The following is a 17,608-nucleotide window of genomic DNA, read 5'->3' as shown; positions in this document are numbered from 1 at the left end:
TATTTATTTATTTATTTTTATTTGTTTATTCGTGATTGTTTTTTTGTTGTTGTTTTTAGCGTGTGTTTTGAACTGTAATAATCATTGTAGAGACCATTGTTGTATTAGATTTTCGGGATTTGTTTCGTTATTGCTGTTGAGTATGAAATAAAAACTTGAAGTTCGAATGTAAGTATATAATAAATCGTTAATTATCAAGGCAGCGTTATCTCATATTATTGATGAGCCATTTCGAAATGTCTTGGAGAATGGCTCGGTAAACTGCGTTTGAAACGGTTCAAGATCTACACGACTGACTGGCGAGATGCAGGGATTGGGCAGTCTTCTTTCTGATTCACCACGAGTGTGCCATACCGGAAATAAACCAGGCGATTGGTCCATTATGTTAATATGCAGCTGCCTCAGAAAATCGAAAGTGCTAGCCACAATAGAGTGGGACGTTTCACAGGGGTCACCCCAACTCATTTTATTCAGCTTATCTCGGTGATCTAGAAAACATTATCAAAATCAGTCACCGTAACATATTTGTAATAAATGTTTCACAATTGCATCTACTACTGGAACAATATTGCCAGCAATTGGTAATGAATGGCTAGATTAATACACAAAATGCCCCAAACTTACACGATGACATCCTAGATATCTGTAAAATATATTCTCTAAATATGTATCGGGTTGTTTCAAAACTGCACACCTCTTTACGGATTAATGTCTTAGAAAATACTTATTACAAGATAATAAATTAAATGTGATGCACGCGATATTATATGGGTATTACCCATATATTGTAAAAATACCATGTATTCAGGTCGATTGACTTATCAGTAGTGGCAAATAAAACCTGTGAGTTGTATGCACAGGAAACCTTCTGCTGGTACAGATTATCCCAATAGTTTTCCAAATGGTGTTCAGTGGGCATAACAAAGCTACACGTGTAGCTTATTTTACTAAAACAATGGTTAGCTAAAGAGTATTTAAGGAATTTTCTAGAAAACATTGGGAGACTAGTTTTATAAGCTATCTTATCAAGAAGATTATAAAACACTGGAATAAGAAGATATTGAGGTCAGTGAATGAACAGAACTGTTGATCAGCTCTTCAGTAAAGTAAGGCGACTGAACTTAATTCAGTTTTCCGTCATTGCAGTTTTTGACATGAAATTTGTATTAGGTCACTATTTAAAAGGCGTTCGACTTGCATACTTCAAATATTTAAAACCCATGTGTCAGGCACATTATATTAATATTCACGCATGTACACCTCCCAAGCCATTAGTCAGTATAGGCGGATACAGTTTATGGAAGGCCAACCGAAATAATCAGACAACAATGGTTTAGTTGTTGGTTTCTAGAAAATATAATGTCATCTATATAGCCACTATACCATCACCTTTACTTGATAAAAAGGAATTACCCAAGTGGCAAAGGCATTTAACTGCAGAAGATAGAGTGTTGCTATTTTACACTTGCTGCAAAACGTCATGCTAGGCTTATACAAATAAATATCAAACCTGTTTTGCAAATAAATCCTTCCCATCCGTCAGCACAGCCTAATGGGCAGGTTCCAGTTAGCGTATCACATGTTGTGTTTCCTCCAATGCAGTAGCCACACGTTTCATTGCAAATGTTACTATAATAACCTTGTTCACATGCTAGAAAGATTAACTGATGTTAGTATATATCATACATATCGAGGAAAAGATGGGCAGTATTATACATTACTTAGCGTGCGTCGGGATCCATTTCAGTCGGTAAAACACTCACCAGAGGTATTTCGATCACAAGAGCGAATGATCTCGGTAAAGCCGTTGTTGTATTCCAATCTCAATCAGTATCACACGGCTGGTATATAAAATATCGTGGTATGTGTTTTCATGTCTGTGGGAAGTACATATAAAATATGTTTTGCTCATATTTTTTAAAATCTGTTTCCTGTTCTGCATTTGTATTATGCATCTCTTTCCAGTACTATGTCTTTACTCTGCATTCTGTATATCTTTCATGCAATATATCTCTTTATGCTGTATTCTGTACTTTTTCCTATACATTAATGTGCTCTCAACATAACCAAACAATTACATCGGAATTAGTACACCATTCTACATCTAGATTAATATAAGCGACCAAGAACATAAAAAACTTAGAAATAATAAACCATAAACGAATTGACCCATTAAACAGTTAGCATAATACTTTTATCAATGTAATTAATATCACTTTTAAACGTCCCCCGCCAAAACACCCACCCCCCCCCAAAAAAAAAAAAAAACACACACACAAAAAAACAAAAAAACAAACAAAAAAAAACAAAACAAAAAACAACAACAAAAAACAGACAAACAAACAAAAAACCAAAGAAAAAAAAACACCAACAACAACAAACATGATAATTGATATGTGTCCATAGTAACATATTCGTTTATACATATTTGGTTATCCTTATTTCTGTACTATGAATCTATTTTATACCAATTTATTACTAACTTAATTAATAACGCATTTATTATCATTGCTGTGAGAAACACGGGTACACACACTAGTACATACACGAAACACAATCCTATTGACTTCGTCCGAACACTGAATAACATTTTGAATTTGAGTTTTTAACATATTAATTTGCGTAATGGAAAAGCGTCCATTAATAATTTGCTTTGACATGCAACGACTTATGACGAATTATTAAACCATGCGCTCTAGTGGTGTCGTGAAACAGGGCAGAACTTTAATATTTAATAGCGTGCATACATCATATCATAACCTACAGAATGTAATAAAGAAGGAAAACCAAAAACACAAAAGAAGAAACACAAAACAATAAAAAATGGCCAAAAATATAAACAAAATAAACACAAATAATCAGACACACAAACACACGTACACACACGCTCGCACGCACGCACACACACACACACACACACCCACACACACACACACACACACACACACGCACACACACACACAAACAAACACACGCACGCACTCGCACACGTCCTATAATGTTCGTATTTGAATACAACATGCTGTGTCTGCCACTGAGATACAGAACTGTACACACATTCCTCTGGATTGAATACGCACGAACACAATACATACTTGTGCAGAATGGTGGCTGATATCCAGTTTGACAATTCAGACAGTATCCTGTGGTTTTGTTACACGTATTCCCCGTCTGGCAAAGGCCACACATTTTACAAGACGTACCCCCAAATCCGATGCTGCATGCTGGAAAATAAAGGGAGAAACTTATAATACATACCATTTCCCCTTTAAGTTGGCTATATAATGTCATCGGCCTAACACAGGCGAGCTGGTCATATCGGCACGCCTACCTGCTTCTTTCTAAGGTTGTCCACACACTTCTTCCAACGATGCTATGAATTATTCGAATCCATTTGTCGAAGGATAATTATTTATGTAGGTCAAACAACTACGCAATTCGGAAATTACATTTGTGTAATACCAGCCACTTAACTCCCTGTTTTCAGGTCAGGACATAGATGGAAGTCAGACGGCGTTATATCTGTAGAATAGGGCAGGTGGTCACATAGCTGGAAGCCACAGTCATGCAATAGATTCCTGACAACCCGGGCCGTGTGATCAAATACACTGCCATGGTGGAACAGCACACATTTGGTGAAACATGCGATATGGACAGCACATTTGTCAAGATACTGTGAAGTCTTCCTTGCGAGATGGCTACTTCACTGGCCATGTACTTAATGGTTACCCGTTGTGTTTGAATAACTACGTCATGTATACGGTCTCTTTGTAATTTGTTCTTCCCTCGTATACAGTGGGAGGGTAGCGAGGAAATGCAAGGCGCCCTAATTACATATGTAATGAACAAGAGCAAAAAAGACCTGTCCTATAATTTTCTCTTTGACAAAAATGCTGCCATCTGCCACCAAGGTCAATCAGCAACACGTTGTGCCACTAATTTCGACGCACAGAGAGGAAACAAACAAACAAATGTGTTTAAAAAGGAAACAAAAAACAACAACAAATAAACAAATGAACAAATAAGCAAACAAATAAATAATACCTACTTGTACAGAATGGTGGCTGATATCCAGTTTGACAATTCTGACAGTGTCCTGTGGTTTTGTTGCATATATTTCCCGTCTGACAATGGCCACACTTCTCACAAGATGTACCCCAATGTCCAATACTGCATGCTGCAAGACAAAGTCAACCAAATATTGTAAACGATTGTGAAGGTTTTGTTCTTTGGCGTGTATCCTGTCATGCAATGATACGTTTTATAATATACATCTGACTTGTAACAAATTAAAACAAAAGTGCTTTAATATTGTGCATACAACATAACCTACCTAGGCATTTTTTTGTTGTAACACAAACACCTCAGTTATGTTGTCAAATGCAACAAACTTAAACAAAATATAACAATCCTGTGATTTTTCATAGACAAATCTTGTCCATCTTCTATTAAGATGATGAACTGTTCAACTCGCGTCTATATTGCACATACAAGAACATAATACCTAATCGTACATAATGGTTCCTTGTATCCTGTTTTACAATTCTGACAGTGTCCTGTGGTTTGATTACACATATTTCCCGCCTGACAATAGCCACACATCTTACACGATGTACCCCAATATCCAATACTACATGCTGAAAATAAAGTTAAACACTTTGCAATTTCATGTTACCTACGATTGTTCAAGTTCTGGTGTTCGTGTGTATCCTATGTTCGAATATTGCATTACATAAAATAATAAAATTATTATTGGAAAACTATTCTATAGAAGAATGATGTCATATGCAATCTCGTTCAAGTGCGTATATCTGTTGAGAAACAAATGGAACAGTCATTTCTGAGAGTATTGCTAAAGCAATAATTGTCTCCTATCGACCCCCCCCCCCCCCCCCCCCCCCCCCCCATGCGCGTGCTATAACTTCACCGTGGTGCAGGGGTGTAACATTTTCTTTGAGAATGACCAATACAGCACAAATACATTTTGAGTAAAAGTCAGTATCTATCTGTGATATTTGTGTTTTTGCACTGTTATTGATATTGATGTTGATCATCACTTTATTTGTTTGCCTTATTATAGTTTGACACCCACTAGCCGATGTTTTTTCGTGCTGGGGTGTCGTTAAACATTCATTCATTCATTCATTCATTCATTCATTCCTATCGGGCCATTAACGTTCAAGGGCCATAACTCTGATAAACATGGCAAAATCATATGTGGAGAGAGTTATGGTCCATGAATACATTCGCATGGAAGTCGCATTTGATCTGGCAACCGGCCTCTGTGGTGTCGTGGTTAAGCCATAATGCTGGTAGGTACTGGGTTCGCAGCCCGGTATTGGCTCCCATCCAGAGCGAGTTTTAATGACTTAATATGCATGTGTAAGACCACTGCACCCTCTTTTTTCTCACTAACCACTAACAACTAACCCATTGTCCTGGACAGACATCACATATAGCTGAAGTATATGCCTAGGACAACGTGCATGAGCATTAATTGGATATAAGCACGAAAATATGTTGACATGAAATACAATGATCTGTCCATAAGTTCATAACTTGCAAAAATAGGTATATGATCATGAAGGCCAAACGTTATATATATATATATATATATATATATATATATATATATATATATATATATATATATATATATATATATATATATATATATATTGAGGTATGTGAAACCAAATCCAAATCATATATGTGGGACAGAATGACAAACATACAGGTCAGGTCAGGTCATAGGGTTTTACGTCCACATTCAGAGCATGCTGTTGTAGCGCACGCCTGTCTTGGGCACAAGAGTCGGCCTCGGCCGGCTCCTCTGTCCAGGACAGGAAAACACATACAGAGATACAGACGTACAGAAGAACCGGTAAAGGGTGGGTGGGGAGACTAAAAACATGTACAGCATCGACGATATATTACAATTTTGATGATTATATAATGACATAGTATCTATCAATCTATAATAATAATAATAATAATAATAATAATATTAATAATATTATTAATATTATTATTATCAAGATAAAAATACCTAGATACATAAGTGGACAGATATATATATATATATATATATATATATATATATATATTATATTTATATAAATGAAGGCAATCAGCTAAACAGGCAGACAGTAGGACAAACAGACAGGCAGCCGCAGATAGACAAATATGTGTATGTTTCAGTGAGATTGTGACAGAAGTCATTTAGTGAAAGTCCGAAATGGTTCACTACTCTCATGTATTCATTGGCTAACTCACTATTTGTTTTTTTTAAATACAACAAATGTATGCCAGTATCTTATCTGTCGTCATTTTACTGGGTAACGTAACACTAAATGGATAAACTGAGGCCTAAAATGCAGTAATGTGGTGTCCATGTGACTTAATCCATATTTTGTTTCATAAATTCAAGATACCTGCCAGTGAGGCAGTGTTGTCCTAGATATATTTATTCAAATGTATGGTGAGCGTAGGTACTTCATGTGAACATATATAATCAAACGGCTTGTATATCACGCACGGATATACTGATTTTATATAAAACGTCTTACTATCACATGCTGTACCATTCCACCCATCTAGACAAGCTGTACACTTTCCTGTCTTCTTGTCACACACTTCAGTCTGATCTCTACAGTTACACGTCTTGACACAGTCAGCGCCATACCAGAAATCTGTACACACTTGTTTAAAATGAATGTATAGTAACAAACAAAAGGAAAATTAATAATATCCACAATATAATTCAGACAATTTGAAATATAGAATGTTTAACAAAACCTTTGCATTGTAACCATGTACCCCAATGTATGTATATAATTAGTTACTTACTTAGTTACTTATGTATCTGTTAAAATGATAAAAACCATATCGTAAAGTATCAACTTAATTATTGTTGAAAATTAGTCCGCAATATGTCTTATTCCAAACAGATAGTTCATTTTTATTTCCAGATAATTACATTCCATTAAAACGTAACAAACATATATGGTCGACATGATATTGCAGGCTATATTCACGGGAAGTGAACATTCATGGCCAATACCAACACAAACTATAGTCGGGTCAAATATGACTTCCCCGTGACCGTTGCTCCGGGACCAACGTTTTAGGGCGGATTTAAAATATTTAGGACTTTTAGAACAAAATTATTCCTCGCGAAAGTTCTGGCTAACTCCACCAGGGTTCCAACTCCATGATGGCCGCCGACGGCAATACAGGAAATCGAACATCGCCATAGTTTTCTTAATATCTTAGAATAACGAATGAGGTGTCTATTTTCATTACACAGAGGGTGCTCATTCTTCTGGTGAAGTTATTTTTCAATTTAAGGTCATCTTCGCAATCAAATCCAAGATGACCGTTGTCTATTATATTGATAATTGAAAAACAGTGTGTCACGGTGCCCACGTCCCCACATACATATGAAATAATATTGCATAACTCATTTCTCCATCTATGGATTACCAGGCTCTTCTGTGGCATCGCGACAGTGATACAAATCTCTCAGTGAACAAACAAACACCCGTAATCCAGTACTATTTTCATCCACTAGATAAATAAAACACCAACAACTAATCAAGTATTACTTATTTATTTAGGCTATATATCTATATAATATAAAATTACTTATAAACAGGTTTAATTAAGAATTCTATAGATATAACTATGAACTATTGTTTATAGTTAAATTATAACGGATATGGAATCTATCTATCTATTTATTTAGGTCTTATTAGTAAAACACTTATCGATATTTATTATTACCTTTCAATATTCAGCCTTGAGAACTTGGGAAATGGCTTCACAGGCATTGGGTATTAGTTGAGATAAAGGACTATAACTTGGATTATGCCAGTAATAATCATTTTCACCATACGTCTGCAAAAGAATGCTCGATCAACACCTTAGATATGACCCCCAACTACCTTTTTTAATGTTATATGTTAACAATTATTTTCGGCCCCCCTTTTAGAATGCCTTCAAAATTCCTGAATCTATACATAACACACAAACTCTAACACACACACACACACACACACACACACACACATACACACACAGCATATTACGTGTGCATACCCCCCCCCACCCCACCCCCCCCACCCCACCCCCCGCCCACCCATCTAATGTTTTATATTTTAAATGTTAGATCTTCACAATTGTTTTACAATATCTTTCAATATGTTATTTCTCTATTTTCGGGGTGCCAGGTGACCGCCAGTTATTGCAATATTTGTACTGAATTGCAAGGACACCTTTATCTCAACTAATACCCAATGCCTGTGAAGCCATTTCCCAAGTTCTCAAGGCTGAATATTTAAAGGTAATAATAAATATCGATAAGTGTTTTACGAATAAGACCTAAATAAATTGGTGTTTCCGGGTAGACGACCCTACAAAGAAAAAGGGGCAGACACTAAATTGTTTTCGGTGATTTATTTTTATTTTTTATTTTTAAAAATTATCTTCCAGCATGACAACGCTAGACCCCATAGTGCAAGGATAACACATGACCTCCTCAACAACATGAACATTCATGTTTTGCTATGACCTGCATGTTCTCCTGATATGAACCCCATCGAACATTGGTGGGATCATCTTGACAGACAAATCAGAAGACCAGCAGTACCACCAGCCAACCGTCAGGGCACGGAAAGAGCTTTAATTGACGAATGGCAACGGATTCCCGCTAATGTCATCCGGCGCTTGACGTCATCAATGCGGCGTCGTGCTATGGCATGCATTGATGCACAAGGTGGACATACTCGCTATTAATCCAATGTTTAGTGACTTTGCAGACACTTAACATACTGTTGTTGAAAAGCTGTTCTGACAGTGACTTTGTGGATCATCTCATGTTGACCCCATGTGTCTTTGTAGCACGGTTTCTTGAACAGTTTATGCTTTTATTGAATGAAATTTTGTTCACAACATGCCAAAGCACCATTCTCATGAATATATATATATATATCTCTTTTGAGCATGCAACATGGCTTTTTTTCAGTAGTCTCTCAGAGTCTTGGTATAGTTTCTTTTCGACGTCAGTATAGATGAAAAGAGTAAACAAATGTGGTTTAAAAAATGCAAAACTAAGAAAAGAAAACCTACCTACCCTACATAATTATTTCCGGCACGTTTCCCAGAAACACACAATTATTTTTAATCCTAATTAATCCTGTTGGCTGTGGTTGATGTTTCGTATACATGTATCGTGTTTGACGTTGACGTCAATGGCCAGGCATGTGATGCTAGTGTGTATGCAAATTCATACATTTTAACCGCAATTGAAATGAACATATCACCACCAAAACTATATCCAGAAGACAGGTTAACATGTCATTTGTCATATACTCAAAGGCAAAAGTTATTGTGACATAAATTGTTTGTAGTAATAAATCTGTGAATGGATTTGTGGATGTAATCCAGAGAAAATGTGCATGAAACAGCTCAAAGAAATGCAACCAAGCAATTGTTGCAGCGATTGCATACTTTGTGCAAGAAACATGGAATATGACGTTCATTTGCAAATCATTGCTACTCTGTGCAGCTTTTAGAAGTCCACAAGATTCGTCATACCACGCCTCAGTGAAAACGACAGATGGGGAGTCATAGGGATGCTCGAATCTGGGAACTCGCAGCGTGACGTTGCACTTCAACTCAACGTCTACAGAAACAGCATATAGCACTTATCGCAACGATATCAGCTAAACAACCAGGTCAGTGATTTCCCCCGTAGCGGCCGACGACCCGTGACTACCCGTCGTCAAGACACATGGATCCGAACCACGCATCTGCGAAACAGGCATTCCCAGGAACTTTTATTGGCCTCAATGAGACGACGGTGCTTTAGTCCCTCGAAATACTTCCAACTGCTCTTTTTCAGCAAGTCGATGCCTTGACCAGAAGTCATCGTCTTCTGAACTGCCTTAAGTTTTCTAGTGAACTGGGTTCTTAATGTTCTAATATTATGCCACACATTTATCACCTGTAATTGTGAAAGAAACTAAATGAAAAATTGATCCCAAATCTCTTTCTCCATCTCTCTGTGTCCATCTCTCTCTCTCTCTCTCTCTCTCTCTCTCTCTCTCTCTCTCTCTCTCTCTTCTCTCTCTCTCTCTCTCTCTCTCTCTCTCTCTCTCTCTCTATCTCTCTGTATCTGTGTGTGTGTGTGTGTGTGTGTCTCTCTCTCTCTGTCTATCTCTCTGCCTCCCCATCTCTCTTTATGTCCTTTGAATGCATTTTGTCAGCACGTGGCACGGTGATTATACAAGTTTGTTTAAAAAGTCTAAAATATTTAGTTGAAATATTAAATAATTAAAATTGGAAAATTATTTTATTGCAATAAGCATTAGACTATATTGTGTAGATATTATGGAAAACAATTATTTGTTGGGTTTGGTGTTAATTTTTAAGTAGGTTATTTTTATTGTTATTTATTCAAGTAGGGACAACACTATTTATCCGGTCTCTAAAACGCAATGAATAAATGGTGTCAGTGTGCCCAATGCAGTGGCATGGAATTAAATACCAAAAAAGTAAATAAATAAATAGAAAGAAAAAAATATGGCATGTATTTGGCAGGGCACTGATTAAGTTCTTACCTCCTATTTCATTTAAATTATGATATATCGTCTAATGTAATTTAATAATAATAACTGGCAACGCACACCTGCCATGATTATTAAAAAAAAAAACATCTTCTATTTTAAAGCCTCCAAACAATTCAAGACTGTAAAGCCCACTTCGCCATCCCCTTTCAAATTTCCTGGATCTGCCCAAATTATATATATTTGTTTACTAAAGATGAAAAACATGATTGACTAAATCGGGCCCAGTTCGAAACTAAAGTGTCAATAGATATTTTGACGACCAAGCAGCCTAGTACTTACGAGTAGTTTCCTTGCCGTTGCAATTGTTCTCATGTTGTTGTTTTTTATGATAGTCAGAACTACCCATATTCCATAAATGTTCGTGGCCGGGATTAAGTTCTATCATATAAAATGTCTTGAACGCAGATTTGAACCTTTGGCTGCCATTTTGCATATTTGTTTCTAATTGGTCAGTTCTCCTCTGTCGCCTGCAACATCGCATGAACACAGAACAAGTTCTATTCCCGGCAACTTTCGAGCAACATTGAGGACACATGCGCTAAGCCGCTGCACAGGTTTCATATTATCGAGTTATTAATTACGCAAAAATGTTGTATGGTATCGATTAGTATGTAGGTTTATTTGTTGATTTTATTTTATGTCATTGTTATTGTTATTTATGTAATGAGAGTAAACATGATGATGCATCTTTATTTAAATTTCATTAAAAAGTTCTCGTTATAAAATGTCCTCCAATTACACAGTAAATCAGATTTCTATTAAGATATTATCCAAATTCATGCCAATAGTCTCAAATGCGGCGAATGTTCCTGATTTTAAACATATGGGCTTCATTTCACGTGAATCCTAGTAATCTTGGGATGAAGTAAATGTTGCTGAACCTATGAATCATGTCCATGATTTTTAACATTTTAGTTTATTCCTAAACACGTGAGACAAATATATTCCGCTAAAACGAAATGTATTACTTTGAAAATATTTATGGATAATCTCTTAAAAGACACATTTTCTAAACCATTGATGAATATGCTTGTTAGTTAACTTAAATGGACAATGGACAATTCGTATACACATTATAGTGTTATACATCCTAAACAGGGGTAGACAGCCACCCTATGGGAAACGTACTATGTAACTTTTAAGGTCAAATATACAAGGTTTATTAAAACGTTGATACACCTAATCTATTGGTGATCCGGGGCCAGTTTCACAAAGGCATTTACTGTAATCATCTTTTAAGCAATCGCTAGTGAAAATGTTTTCTTTGGTAATTACCTCACCGTGGTGCAGGGGTGTAACATTCTCTTTGAGGATGGCCAATACAGCACAAATTGAAGTTTAGAGTAAAATTCGGTGTCCGTAAAATTCGGTGATATTTGTATTTGTATCTTTGCACAGTTCTTTACACTGTTTTTGTTTAAACCTTGAATTTTTATATTGATGTTGATCATCACTTTATTTATTTGCATTACCATAGTTTGACACCCAATAGCCGATGTATTTTTCGTGTTGGGGTGTCGTTAAACATTCATTCATTCATTCATTTTCTTTGGTAATTTTTTGTAAATCCATTATTGTGTCACATTCTTGAATGTAGCAGACAATACTAATGAGCATTAAACATTTCTAGAAAATACAGTTTTAAAATTTGGAGAGGAGGGTTCACTGAACTGCCCCTGGTTTAAGCGATTTAAAAACAAAATATTGTCCGGAGAACTGTTTTATAAACACCGCTTAGCTCAGTCTAGGACCTCGCCCCTCTACAATGTTCTGCATACATACCTGCAGGTCACTTTCATTTTTTTTCATTTTATTTTCGTTACCAACATCATATTAACAGTCAGTTAAACTAAACAACCATTATGTTGTTGATCCCTGGCTGATTGGGCAAGACATGTTTTGTTTTGTTTTTTTAATTAATTTTAATGAGGAATTCCTGGTCCAGGAAAGAACACCTGGCCATGTGCGTAGCTTAAAGGAAGGGACAATTAAGGCATGTGACCTGGTATGCATATTCAACGATATATAATGCACATTATTGCTTAATATCAACACGCATAATAATATAGTAAATTACTAAAACGGTATAATGTGACGGCTATTATATATAACGGACGCAGCCATTTTGTACCATATGGCGAGCTGGTGGTTACGTAATACCTAACGTGTCACGTCAGGAATTAGTCTTCGAAGTGAAGAAACAAAACATACTTGATTTTGCGGATGCATCGCAATTTATTCTGTAATAATAGCCATCCCAGTAAGCCAGCAACAATTATTTTTAATACAAAATAAACCACCATTGGCAAAGTGTTGAAATAACTGTATTATGTTTTGTACATAAATTAACCCACATACTGAAATAATAATCGGAGTGTTTTCTTAGTTAATTGGCCGTTTGTTTTCGTGATTTCTACCTGTGGTTCCTGATTGACAGTTGTATATTTAGACGGTCCCCAGACACTCTGTCTGGACACACTAAAAAGACGTGCCAGTTTTATTAAGATCACAGGGTATTGTGCGATAACCGCACGGACAACCCTCTAATCGTAATGGACATTATGAGCCGTCCTGCTTTATTACTGTGAGTAATTCTGTAAAACCCTTGATTAAGTAGATTTTCCCATCTAAAATCACAAAACTGATTAATTTCGTAGTCCCAAAGAAAAGAAAATTATCACTTGGGTATCGTGAGTGGTCGTTTTTGCTCGAACTTAGCATACGTAGCATAGAAACAATAACATGCATTTTTTTCTTTGGAATTTTTAAAAAAGAAAAATAATATAACTCCATTTCGTTCTACTGATGCAAAAAGAAATATATTTAGTTAAATAGTTTATTATACTATCAAGTCATTTATGTTGTTTTACAAGTCAGGTTGAAGAAAGCGAAGCGCCTTGTAAAAATTAGAGCATTTGTTTACACTGTGCATAGAGGAGATGGACGGAGCTGACGTCACTTCGCCCCTAGCTATACCACCGGACGTCACAAAATGGCTGTCCCCAGTTAGCAGGAATACTCATATTTTTTTATTAACTCTAAAATTACGCGTTTTTCATTTGTTAAAATGTCAGTATGTGTTAGTGGTCCGGGTATGCATCTTTCCAACACATAATTTACTCTCCATTTAATTGTTGAAAATGAGGTCAAGTACCAGAAATGACAATAAAACGTTTTTATGTATCGGTATTTTGGCGCTATATTGACCCGCCTATTAGTACAACAGCTTTGTAATATTAAATCACTCATAATCTTTATATAATATATATATATATATATTTATATATATATATATATATATATATATATATATATATATATATTCCTACAGGTTTATGCATTTAAACATTTATACCTATATATACACGTACATATAAAACGTTTGCGGGTAAAATTTATATTTCTATTAAATAATTATATTAGTCGAACTCTTGAAATGTTTGGGCTCCATCGTAAAGAGTTGTCTATCTGCACAGAATGGCACATGCACAATATTTATTCAGTTAATTTTTGCATTTTCAGGTCATTGTGATCTTCAAATCCATGTTGTCCACATTATTTAAAATAAGACCTTACAGCAATTCTTAAACTAATAGGGCTAGACAAATAAATGAGGTATCTATTTACTCCAAACAGGTCATTCATAACCGTTATTGTGTGGTTTCTTTTTGCAATTTGAGGTAAGTTTGATCTGATAATCCAAAATGGAGGCCGTGACAGCTGTATTGAAACAATCAATTGCGCTCTGTATTTCAAACTAGTTTTATGTACGCTAGAATTACATATTAAATGAATTTAGGTTCGTAATATATGATTGGTCATAACTGAGGCCAAGTCTGTTTCTCGCAATTGAACTTCATTTGTCATAACTACAATCGCACAAAGCAGATTGTGATGATATGCTGTCAATGGATTGATGAGAGTACTGGACACATGTTGCTAACATCACAATATTTTCTACTAACCAAGCTCCAGTCAAAGTCAACAAAAACGGTTGTTTGAGAAATGAATAGCAGAATTGAAATAAGGTGAGGTAACTGGCAGTGCTATCCGAGAGAGTAGCTATCTGGTGGGAGTGTCATTGTTCCTTTGCTCTTCGCTTGATGCCACATTTTAGCCAGGGGTTCAGCAAGCTTTGAGCTGTTCATGCCACCATACAAGGAAATAAATGTTTTATTTAACCACGCACTCAACACATTTTATTTACGGTTATATGGCGTCAGGCCACCATACAATTTATTTTGTTTGTTATTATTTGTGTTTGTTTGTTATTATTGGCTTTTTTAAGGGCATTCATTTATTTAGTGGATATTGAAACTAATGATCCAAAGTGGCGCATGATAGCTCGGGGTTCCATATAATACTTGTCAAATGCAAACATGTTAACCTGACCTGATAGACAAGAGTTACTACCGCACAGTTATGTTGTGGTTTAATGAATAGGATGATCACCCGTCTCTTGGCAATTGCGTTCAAAACTAGTCATCTTATTATCCTGGTATACAAATGTTCTGATAGTAGAGGATAAAAGTGGCACTAACAAAATAAATAAGAAACCTTTGAGCCCATGCCATACCAAACGTATGTACCCCAACTGCCTCGACTCGCAGTTTCTCTCCCCTTTAATAAATGAATGAATGAATGTTTAATGACACCCCAGCAGGAAAAATACATCGGCTATTGGGTGTCAAACTATGGTAATGCAAACAAATAAGGTGATGATCAACATCAATATAAAGTGCAAGATTTAAATAAAAACAGTATAAATAACTGTGCAAAAATACAAATATCACAGATAGATACTGACTTTTACTCAAAGAGAATGTTACACCCCTGCACCACGGTGAGGTTACAGCACGCGCAGGGGCCCCTTTAATAATTACCATGCACAAACTGCAGGACCGGTGTACGCACTGTATAAAATCTAGTTGAGCCGTCTGTGCAAGATAATGAACACTTTCTCACATACACCAATGCGACAATAACCCTGCATAACAAAATAAACGCAATTATACTACCAAACATAATAATCGCACACTCACACACATATACATATACATTTATACCTATCCATACATATTTGTGAGAGTAACTTATATATAAGGAAGGGAATGGTTTATTTATCGACACACTCAACACATTTCAATTACGGTTATTTGGTGTCGGACATATCGTTAAGGACCACATGGATATGGAGGGAGGAAACCCGCTGTGGGCTACTCTTTTCGATTAGCAGCAAGTGATCTTTTATATGCACCATCCGATAGATAGGACGGCACATACCACGGTCTTTGATGTACCAGTCGTTGTGCACTGGCTGGAGCGAGACATAGCCCAATGTGAACTTATATATAAAGTGAGATATGGCGATTTTCGATTTGCAGTATGGCTGCTGACGGTCATCATTGATTTGGTCCTCTGGCGGAGTTAGCCGGCATTTTCGCGAGGTACATAAGGACTAATTTGTTTTAAGCCTCCCAAAGACTTAAAATGCAACGTCAAACTTTGGTCACCAAAACATGGTCACGGGACTGACAAATATGGCCCTACTAATAAGACAACTTTATGATTTTGCATTATATTTAGGAGCTAGAAAGAGCATTGAAAGAATACATTTTGCTAAACAGACCAACTATGCATTCTGCTCCGTGCAATCCAGTATCACGTATATCGTTTTACTCTCACTGTGGTAATGTCATCGCCATTTAGTTGAAATAGTAGTAGGACATAATACAAGAAAAACTTCTAGTTATTAGAATAATTATTGATAAAACTTGCAATAAATATTTACTTACCAAAGACTTGAATTTCACACAAAGTAAGAACGTCAGTGTTGTTAGAAGGTAGTCTGAAGGTAAGACGTCGACCTTGTTGGATACAGTTTACTTCAAATATAGTCGGAGGATGAGACATATTTGGCCATCGATAGCACTCGTGTCCGTCAGCTTCAATATAAAATCCAAATAGTCTCCACTGATCTGAAATGGATTTAGTCTCGAAAATAACAAATTTCAACTATTGTGTGTTCTCCAAAATGATTCACAATATTAGGATACTTTTACCCTAAAATCACCATCATCATAATCATCATCATCATCATCATCATCATCGTAATCAAATTCAGAATATTGTTAATACCGTTTTCTAATTTGTGTTCTTCATTAATATATCTCATACTCTTGTAGATGATTTATAATAATTTACAAGGCACATTACTTTGATCAACCTGACTTGTAAAACAACATAAATGACTTGGTAATATAATAAACTATTTAGATGAATATATTTAAATTTGCATGAATATAACGAAATGGTGTTATAGTATTTTTCTCTGAAAACAACCCAAACAAATAAGAAGCATAATATTAGGTGTATTCGTATGTTGGAGCAAACGATCAACCACGATAACCAAGTGATAATTTTCCTTTCTTTGGAACAACAGTTCTGTGATTTTAGATGGGACAGTCTACTTAAGAGTTTTACCTTTTTTTTTTACATTAATAAACCATGTCAGTTGATAATGTCCATTACAGTTTAGAGGTGACGAGTTACTTGCTGGAGAATGTTTTAATTATCTACAGCAATATGGTAACACGGGTCCTGATCCAATACATGCTAATGGCATAAGTGTCTACATTTTCTCCATACCATTACACAAAGACAGGCATTAGGATATGCCACGACACATCAGATAACAAATATATCACAATGCCCTCTGATGCTAATTACTACCGGTACGTATATTTGTGTTTAGGGTGTGGCGATTGCCTGAGCGACAGCTATCTGCAGTAACAACGCTGTCTATAGTAACTGCATTTAGCGTTTCAGTTTCTGCCGCTATTTGTTATAAGCATCAACAGCTGTAGTCACTGAAAAAGGGACAACGTGGTGAACGTCAAGTTCAGTGTTGTGTCAGCGAAGTTGGCAAATTCGGAGGAGGAAATGTAATGGTTTGGGGTGTTTTCTGCGGAAATGGC

General features: G+C 36.0%; 1 protein-coding gene across 1 annotated transcript in view; it reads right to left on the bottom strand.

Annotated features, from left to right (window-relative positions):
• Nucleotides 1–17,608, bottom strand: part of LOC121368054 (receptor-type tyrosine-protein phosphatase epsilon-like) — a 130,236-nt gene that overhangs the window by 21,159 nt on the left and 91,469 nt on the right. Inside the window, exons 4-6 of the mRNA XM_041492613.1 lie at nt 16,427–16,609; nt 9,560–9,685; nt 6,570–6,701 (exon numbers count right to left, since the gene is read on the bottom strand). Of these exons, the coding sequence (XP_041348547.1) occupies nt 6,570–6,701; nt 9,560–9,685; nt 16,427–16,609 (441 nt within the window). The remainder of the gene's footprint in view (nt 1–6,569; nt 6,702–9,559; nt 9,686–16,426; nt 16,610–17,608) is intronic.

This window comes from Gigantopelta aegis, chromosome 1 (genome assembly GCF_016097555.1).
Source record: "Gigantopelta aegis isolate Gae_Host chromosome 1, Gae_host_genome, whole genome shotgun sequence".
NCBI classification, from domain to species: domain Eukaryota; kingdom Metazoa; phylum Mollusca; class Gastropoda; order Neomphalida; family Peltospiridae; genus Gigantopelta; species Gigantopelta aegis.
This window is presented reverse-complemented; position numbering and strand designations above follow the sequence as displayed.